General features: G+C 35.8%; 1 protein-coding gene across 1 annotated transcript in view; it reads right to left on the bottom strand.

Annotated features, from left to right (window-relative positions):
• ULK4 (unc-51 like kinase 4) overlaps window positions 1-9,967 on the bottom strand; it is a gene marked incomplete at its 3' end in the record, with an annotated part of 159,011 nt that overhangs the window by 12,066 nt on the left and 136,978 nt on the right. The window contains exon 33 of the mRNA XM_057381049.1: window positions 359-525. Coding sequence (XP_057237032.1) covers window positions 359-525 — 167 coding nt within the window. The remainder of the gene's footprint in view (window positions 1-358; window positions 526-9,967) is intronic.

The raw sequence follows: 9,967 nt of genomic DNA, 5'->3' as shown, positions 1-9,967 counted from the left end.
TGGTTTGTGGTGGGAGGGAGCGGTGTGTGTTCCTGAGTTTTAAATATCCAACAGTTACTTTTTATCTGTGTCCTGTGGGCACTGTGATTTGTTAATAAACTACTATGTTTTTTTCTCTTCACTTTTGCCTGAACATCTATTTCATATTGGTGGGAAAAAAATATCAAATTTTTTTTCACTTCAGAGGAAACATTTACTCTGTAACATTTTTTCTCTGAAAACATTGTCTCAAACTGAGACACCACCACACTAACAATTCCATAAAATCAGAGTAGTGGGAGMCTCATTATTAAGGATGCAAGGAAGTTATCTAAAAATTGTTTAAGACAGTAAAGACACCACAAAATAAATCCCATACCTGCAAAGTCTGGCGCACAATGTTTGCTGTATACATCAGCATGTATTGCAAAATGTCAAGCAAGGACAGAAGCAGCACATTTGCTGTCTTGGTGCTCCTTTTATCATCTGCCTCCAAGTAGAGAACCACAGTTTCTGTTAGGAGATTACGGATGTGGTGAGCCAGTCCTATACAGAATGTGAGACAAAAAAAAAAAAAGGAAAAAGAAATAGGTTATCAGGAAAAGAACAGTTTGGAAGGTGACCTAGATGAAAATAACAGATTGCGATAAAAACAAATTTTACATACATTATGAATATTTATTACATTTCCCCTTTTTCTCCATTACTATAATTACCTCCTCTCCTATTCTGTTTGGACCAGCTCATAAAGAGAGTTAAACTGACACAATCAAATTTGCTRACTGTGTGGAAAAATATAAAACATTCACTAAATTAAAACCTATTTTGAAWCCTAAACTTTTCTGTAGCATGCTGGTATACAAGTCTCCTTCACAACACCCCTAATCAAGAATTTAGCCATTTCTCCAGGTTGTTGCAAAGTGACACTTCAAGGTGGAGCCTARAGTTTCCTAGCTGAGCCTTAAGTTTCTTAAGTGGTCTGTCAATTAGAACTTTACCAACATGTTTTAACTGTAGAATCAAACAGTGCTATGCCTAACATAAAATATATTCAGAAGAGCATTATAAATTAAATACTGCATACTACAGTTAAAACATTATTAAGATTTGTTTTACTGATGGTAGTAAAAACTTCCCTGAAAATATCTTCTTGTTTTGAAGGGTTTTTTTCAAGGTTCTTTAAAATTCAACGGCATCAGCCCCTGTAGCTTGCCTAACTGCAAATCAATTGACATGGCAGAAAAATAAAATCCAATTCAAGGAAATATCGATTCAATTCCGAATCTTCCTCACTTTCAAATATGAAGTCACTGAGTTACTTTTATTTGATCTTAATCTGTTCCTTTCAGATTTTCATAAGGGATGAAACATACTTTGTTTCTTAAGAAATCCATAATATGTTTGCAAACCATCTTTTAAACTTGCAATTAGCTATGCACTCACTTGGGTTCACATACGTAGTAATACTACACTGTATCAGTATATCAGGTTCTAGTCCCCATGACTGTCRAAAAATTACTAAAGTATTTCACTGATTTCAATGAAGAAAAAAGTGTTCTTTCAGAAGTTCTCTTTTAAAAAGTCATGGTATATATTTCTACAAACAYCAACACATGATTAATATGGGACACTGTAGAACACATTATGTGCTTATACCATTCAGCTTTTGAGAGCAGTCAAACCTGTGGGGGTTTGAACTATTTTAGCTTTGAAAGATAACTCAAATTAACTAAACCTCCCATGAAGTATTTTCTTCTCCTCTTCCTCACTCTTAATACTTTCCTCAGGAAATTAAATACAAATGCTTTCATTTGGAAAACAGTTGTGGTTCTGAATCATTAAGACTTATATGCTGCTTCTATCTCACATCTTCTGTGGTTTTATGATTACTAGCATCATTCTTTCACTTTATTGATAGATGACAGTTCAGGACAAGCTTTGAATTTCCTGGAGTTTTGTCTGAATAAACCAAGTTCTCAAAATTAAATCCTTCTAATCTCACACATTTAATTTCCTTCTCCTTTTTTAGAGCACAATTTCTGATGCAGTTCTGAACACCTCATACAAACATCAGATAGCATGCATCTGACAGTGAAACATTTAAGTGATATCACCAATACCCACCAAGAAGAAAAAAGACAGACRTAATTGCACATGCCTATCCAATACAAAACTTGTGGTTAGTCTGTGACTATTTTCAACACRCTAAATCAGAATAAACCTAAGGAAACTGTCCAGTAAGACTTGGTCCCTCTCAAAGTGATGTCTGAAAAATTGCCTGCAGGGATATGACACATTGTTTCTCCCAGTACATGGCCACAAAACCCACAGCGACATCAAAATGAAGGAGTCATCGCCTTCCAGATGGCTTAACTATAACCCGTAGGATGGTGACTTGGAGATGAATGCTGAAAAGGCCACTTTCATATGTAGGTATTGTATTGCATGGGTCATCATTAGGAATTTTTTAGGCACTAGTCACTTACAACTCTAAGTAGGGAACGACTCAGTAGTAAACAAAACACCAGGATCCATGACTGTTATCTGCCATCCTTTCCCTTTCAGCTTTGAACAGCACAACTTGCTTATTCCCCTGGCTGTACCAGCCTGAGCCTCAGAACTCATTTCTGCTGCTTGGTGAATAAGGAAGTGAAGCAACACTCAACCTTCTCCACATTAATTGAGACATGAATAATATAATCATCCAGATTTTATTCTCTTAAAATGCTTAAATCCTAAGGCTATGTGTATTTAGCAACCCTGCCTCCAAACACCTGAGATATTCGTGTTTACCCAGTTAACTACAATACTAGAATTGATGCTTTATATTTTGGTAGATACATGCTCACACAGAGCTATATAAAGATATGCATGCTATATTTGAAAACTTTGTGGGGAAAAATATTTCTTGGACTTAAAAAAACCTTTGGAAAATATAGCATATCAAAACTTTATGATAAAGACATCTAAAATAAAACACTGGTGCAAAATGTTCCCTAATGCACTGCATGATTCATACAGAAACCTGATAAATACATGGTTCCACAAGTAAAAGCAACAGACTGGCCTCTTGGCCAAGTAAATAAAGTTCCAGACATGCTCTTTAAAATTCTTCATAGTATCATAACAAAATAAAAATTGCAGGCCACAGTTGTAAATATACCCCTTGCATACACCACAAGACAAAGTACACACTCTTTGTTCTCTGAAGAGAAAGTCGAGATACAGGGGTAATTTACAGTGACCAGGACAAAACTCCATAGTAGTTTAATGACCTTGACCATTGGCACTGTAACCAGTTTGCTCAAAAGGCATCTATAAAGATCAAAATTGACATGTTTCAGCATTCAAAAAATTGAATTCCAAAAGAGATTTGTCTGAAAAAAAGGATGCAATTTTATAAAAAGGAAATTGAATTAATAATTCAGTAAATCATAATACAAAAATTGCCTATGGATTTCTAAGTTTCAGAAGATATCTTCAAGGTTTTCTCCCTTTTTATAACAGATWCAAGAACGACAACTTAATTTCCTAAATAAATCCTAAACCAATATTTATCTTTAAAAATTTAAGACTCTATATTTCAGAGTCTTATATAACAGACATAGGTTTCTTACGCATAAATTCTCAACTCTTGTTTGGAAAGCAAAATAAGCAGATTCAAATTGCACACACTTCATGCACTCCTGAACTTTGCAAGTGATGGATCTGAATATGAATTTTGTGACATAGAGGAGACATAAACCAAATCCAATTGAGGAAGGTTGTTCTACTTGGACAAGCAACATATTTTTAAGTATGCTGGTACTTCCAAGTATGTTGGAAATAGTTTACCTTCTCAAGAGAAAGTAATTAGTGACAGTTAAAGTAATGTGCCATCATTTCTTTCAGCTAGGCATTTCCTAGTAAGAGAATTAAATAAAACCTCATTATTTAACCTATGACAGAGTTTTTGAGTTACTCTACTAATCTACATATTTCTGCAAACAAAATATATCACACCATACTGTTTGYAGCTTTAGATACAGTCTGAATTTATTACAATACTTCATTGGGTATTAGTCATGCCTTGTATTTATCTGTAAAAAGAGGACCTTCAGAATATCAAGCCTGACTGGTGTTCTCTGCTATTCAAATTTTTCTGAAAAATAAGGCACARCTTGCATTTTGTATTAGAATTTTTGTGTTTATAAATTACCATAACTGGAATTAAAAAAGAAMCTTTTCTAACTGAGGTTTAAGATTCATAACACGTATTTAAATGATTGTATCAAAAATTTCTAGCCACAGATTTATAGCAGTTGACAAACCTAGTGTTCACAGCAGAGTATTTCTCCTGCCCAGAGACCCCTGCAATGAACTGAACATGTAGCTAATAGTGCTTTATGAACGTGGACTGTGATGACTATGCTTGTGTTTAACAAATCTTTTCAAAAGATAAAAGGAGTCTTTTGGCCCATGATACAGCTAATCGAACTGAATGTGCCATGATACCTTCTGGAATGAAAGCTGAGAGGAGATTTTTTTATTCTCACCTATTAGTAAGGTAGATAAAGGAAAAGAAATCTTCGCTTCCAAACCATACAGAACATCAAAGGACTGCCTAGGAAGCAATCTTCTAGGCAATCCTTTCATGCCTACCAGCAATTAGAGCATTCAACAAACCTCTCTGCTTCCAGCTGAAGAAAATATTCGAGCAGGTGCACTTCCTCCGAACAATGCCACCGTGCAGCCAAGCAGCCAGCAGCAAAACCCTCAGTCCGGCAAAAAGCTTTCTCTTTGTTCCTCTCTGCACATTGCTCTCTGGAGAGCCATTTTTCCCATTAGTATCACACCTACACAACTGACTCCCTAGGGATATTACCAAATGTACATGCACTAGACTTTTCTTCCTTCTTTTACTTACAGAGTGGACCAGCAATACTGACAGATTAAATGGAAACCCTATTTTATAATCTTTTCAATTTTAATGCTGAAACTCAAAAATATGGCTAAGAAGAAACACAGGACTATATAGATTCTTTCACATAGGAATGAATGAAGGTATCTGAGCACTTAAGGTACTCCACAATGACACAAAGACGTTTCAAAAAACCTTATTTACCTACATAAACCTGGGATTCAAATTGCATTCTTTGTATCACAGCACTACTACTGAAGTTTTCCTGTTTTGAAGAACTGAAAGTAGGCAACATAAAGCAAATGGTATCCTTAGAGTAATGGCATTTTCTTTTAAAAGGTTTATTGCTTTTAATGCTATTTTTGTTTATTATTTGTTACTGTTTCTATTTTAGGAACTTTGTGTTAGTACAATAATAATATTGAGGTAAGACTAAACTAGGATAGAAAATTAGATCACCARCCATTTCAAAAATTGGTGAGTTATGAATGTGACATCAAGTGGAAAGGCAATGATTTRGTTGTTGAGCAGATCAATTGCATGACTGTTGCCCAAAAAATTATTTTATATTCTAATCTTAAAAATTAATAGCATCTAAAGAAGAGAATTTTGCAAATACTGGCTAGTCTATTCCTAGTACTGGTAGAATGAGCAGACATTTTAGGACTGAAGAAAGAATCACTAGGTTTAAGGGACAAAAATCTCATTTGAACTTGTCATATTGAAGGGGTCAAAGCTCTCCAGAGCTTCCCTTTGTGGGAAGAGTAGCTCAGCTTTTTCTACACACATGGGAAGTGGGGCACTCAGCAGTGGTGCCTAAACAGGCAGTCCTGCCCTCACACACAAGAAAAGRGATGTGGTAAGGATTATGACAACCAGGGAAAAAAAAGCCAGTTATTACCTTTACTACAGCTAGGTCGAAAGYAGACTGGTAAATTGTATATTGACTGTGAATGCCTGAGAGGAATACTGAGCTGACATTCTCAGTGGCAATATGTTTCTACTTTGAGTCAAAGCACGATATAACTCTACTTTTTCCAGGACTGGCAGTGTTTAGCTGTTATTTTTAGAAGGCAGTTTAGATGTGGCAAATTTCTCTTGTGAAAAAAGACTGCACAACTGGAGACTCCYCAGGTAATCAAACTCTTCTGAACCTAAGAGAATACAGCTAACACAGAAATCTGCTTTTTTCTGTAATTTAATCTACAGAACAAGCATGTAGGTGATTAAGATCAACAAGAGTATAGATTAGCCAACTAAAAGATAGAAAATCAAGTGGATTCTCTCATAAGAAAAAGCATCTGAACGTAATAAAGGATAGTACAAATGCAACTTGAACATTTTATAAATATTAAAATGTCATACTGTTCATGCCTGACCGGTCAACATAAAAATAATAGAATATAACAAATTAGTTCAACTAGGCTAGACTGTGATTGTTCTCTGTGAAAAGACATGGTTAGAATGACATACACAGAGGAAGRGTATTTCTGAAAGTATAATCACTGATACCTTGAGAGTTCCTGATCTGCTGCTGCTTTTGAAAATGAAAAATTTTAAAGAAAAAAGAAAAAARGGAGTTTTCCATCTGAGACTCTGGTTAAGGTTTCTGTRACAAAATTTCAACTCAATTCAAGTTTTTCAGTCAGATTGATTTAACCATTCTATAATTAATTCAGAAAAGATATCCAAAATGTTTCAAACTTATTTCACAGCACATATGGGTACATAGCCTCAAAGTTCTGAAGGCGGAGGATTTTGTTCTAGTCAAGGCTTACCAAGATAGTCCTCATTTCTAGGAGTACAGCTCATCAAACATCAACATGAACTTGTTCAACAGGGATGGAAAGATCAGTAACTTCCCTTGGAAAATAGTTATGAAAACATTCAAATGCTTTCTAGTTATATCAGAACTAACATAATTTTTTTCTACACTTTATATGAGTGAATACTACATAACCAYGGCCTGTAATAACATTCAGGGGATCTATTCACAGAGTTGGTAAGACATTAATAGTGTCTCATTTGAGCAGTCATTTTTGATTTGTTTGGATCAATGCTGCTGGCACCCAGGTTTGCTTGAAACAGATTCACACACTCAAACAACCCTCCTAGCTGGAAAACCTGGGGAGGAATGGAGGTGCAAGTAATACATTGACTTCCCAGGGTATAGATTTAAAATATTTCTGTCACCAACTGTGCATACATTAAACACCTAACTTGCATTCTTTTCATTTGGATTTAAGCATTTTTGTTACAGTTTTTTAATATGTCAATTGCACAGTACTTGCAAGCAGAACCTTCCATCATAAAATACTAAAAATTAAATAAACTGAGACTGCAGTAAGATAAAACCATGTTTTCTGGATTGAGTACTATTGCTGTTATTAAGCAAACTTTATAGTAACTTTTCAGTTAGATGTCTCCCCACAGGTCAGAGATACATCAGAGCTTGTAGTTCTTTTTATAAAGTACAGTAATTCTACAGCATGCTATACTTCATGTCAAAACCTAATACACACTATTACCTCCCTACAAGGAATTAACTAAAACCAAGTCCCTTAGTTTTGTCAAAAGGTAGATGATGCTTAGAAGATTTTCCAAACAGCAGGGTCTAATGATCTGTATGAGGAACAAGAATATCTAACAGTACATTTCACTCTCTGAGAGACAAGAGCCTTTAAAACCTCCTTTAAAGCCAGTCTGGGATATTACCAGCTGCTGCTTCACAGCTACATGGAAGAACTTCTGCTTGCATGTTGTGAATTAATATATTGTGTATACTTTTYAGAAAAACAAAAACTGCATGAGGTTCTCAAATTAATGGCAAAAGCGAGATAAAGTTCTTCACTAGATTAAATCTGGGGTTTTTTTGTGTTAAATTAGGAATGCTGTGCATTAAGCTAAATTCAATGTCAGTAAAGATTCAATAAAGACTTTTGACTTGCTGCTCTAAAAGATCAAGTCTGCAACAATAACAATGTGATAAAATACAGAGGAATTTATATTCTGGGCTTAATTTAGAACTAGAAACTCTTTAAAGAGATTTCTATTTTAATAATAGACTTCCTGTCACACAAGATTAAGCCCTGTTTATCTCCTTCAAGTATCTTAACATGCTTCTGTTTTGACATCAACTTTCCCTTCTGCCAAAATCCTTGAGAGACTACATTCAAACTTTGAGAGTTGTCTTTTTAACAAAACCCATACAGACCAGATATGAACAGCCTCAGAATGCAGATACAGCCCTAAACCGTTGTCACAAACYGACAGCACTCAACAGCTTTGAATGATGTTACCAGCACTAATTGCTCTAGCTAGGCCTTCAAGAGGCCCTGGACTGGGAATGATAAGGACCAATGATCCYTGGCTTCAGAAAATTCTAAGAAGTTTTCAGTTCTAAATTGCAGAAATAAACCACAGTTGAATACTGTTCCCACATATATTCAGCGAAGGGTAGGAATAAAAGCTGTGTTACATCCCCCGATTGAAAAGTCATGATCTGTAAAAAAAGGATATTAAATATTTATTTCTGTTCCTATTGGTCTATTTACATCAGTCTGCTGCAAGATGAAAACATAGAGTACAAATACTTGGATTTTTAAGTCAGTCTTTTATTATTGTTACAACTGCACCAAAGAACAAGAGCAAAGGCTGGAGTATCCCTTAAAAGGAATTTGCTTCTGGTTATTCCAGCAAAATTGAATCTATGCCACAATTTCCTGTAACATCCTGTGTTATTCATCAATTACCTTTACAACAGAAATGAAAGTAGACAACTAGTAATTTCAACTGTTTGAGGTAGCCTTAATGTATTTGCACTTAAATGATCAAAGGGCTCAAACAGAGGTCAGGATGTTACATGATAGYGTATTTCATTTAGTCCTTATGACCAGATTATATTTTGTAGCCCCACATTACATTTTGTGGCCTTAAGCCTACACTGCTACATCAACTGTTTTCCAAAATAAGTGCTAGGAAAACTTTGACCAGCAGACCCCCATATTTGTTATCATCTGACCATACCAACAATGACACACCCAATTAAATCTCTAAAATCTGACAACAGACTATTCACTTTAGATTATGCTATCTTTCTTATTAACTGGATCAGACATATGTCTTGTATTGTTTATAAGGAATGCTTTTTCTGCTCTGAGCTATCCATGATTTTCAACCTCACCACTGGGATCATTGAGCTGGAACCCATCACATTGTGAATATGCTGCCACTGGCTATATGTTAGCTGTTCCAGAAGTGCCCAACCTGATATTTGTTATTAGCACAATCTAGGTCAACAGAGCCTCCATTTTCTGTCAGCACAGCTACCTGATCCCAACTATCTTGACTTCAAATGACTACATTGAGTAGATCAGCTGGTACTAGAGMCCAGCTTACTTAATCAAGAAGCTCTGAAAGAACAGTAAGAGGTAGTCTTGATTCTGAAAATACTGCAAGACGGTGTGTGTTTGATTTCTGTGTTACATAGCCTCTTTCCCCTATTTCAATAGGATCCACACGATAGGAACRTGGGTCTAATGACACTGGGTTGTGGACAACCCGTACCTTTTCTCTGCAAGCAGCTGTTGCTGGGAGTAGTGGAGCCTGCGTACATATGTTAACAGAGTTGCTCAGACTCCTGGCAAAATATTCCTCCACATAAGCTCTGGAAGGAGATCACAGAGAATGGTTTGATCCWTTAGGCTGTCTTGGTCCAAATCGCCCAGCTGTAGAACAAAAACGGTGAACTATACTGCCCTCCCCAGCAACAAACTGAAATGAATCCTGCTGCTATTCTAATTGAGAATCTGGATTCTGATTTGTTCAAGGGCATCCAATTTCTTCACAGGTGAAGCAGAAGTCAAGAACATTGATACAGCTTCAGTGAGAGAGATGGCCACAGAAAAGCATGATTTAGACAACCAGGATTTAAGTGTGTGCCTTGTGAAGATGTGCAACACAATAGCAGGAGAAACTTTATATGCAAGCACTGTTTTTGTACCTGTACTGGTTTTGGATTGGGTAGGGTAAAATTTCTTCAAATTAGCCCGCATGGGGCTCTGTTTTGGTTTTGTGCTGAATACAGTG

The sequence above is a fragment of the Malurus melanocephalus genome, unplaced genomic scaffold (genome assembly GCF_030028575.1).
Source record: "Malurus melanocephalus ecotype Western Australia unplaced genomic scaffold, MMel_1.1 scaffold_489, whole genome shotgun sequence".
Lineage (NCBI taxonomy): Eukaryota > Metazoa > Chordata > Aves > Passeriformes > Maluridae > Malurus > Malurus melanocephalus.
Note: the sequence above shows the minus strand (reverse complement) of the source record. Positions and strands in the feature narration are given on the sequence as shown.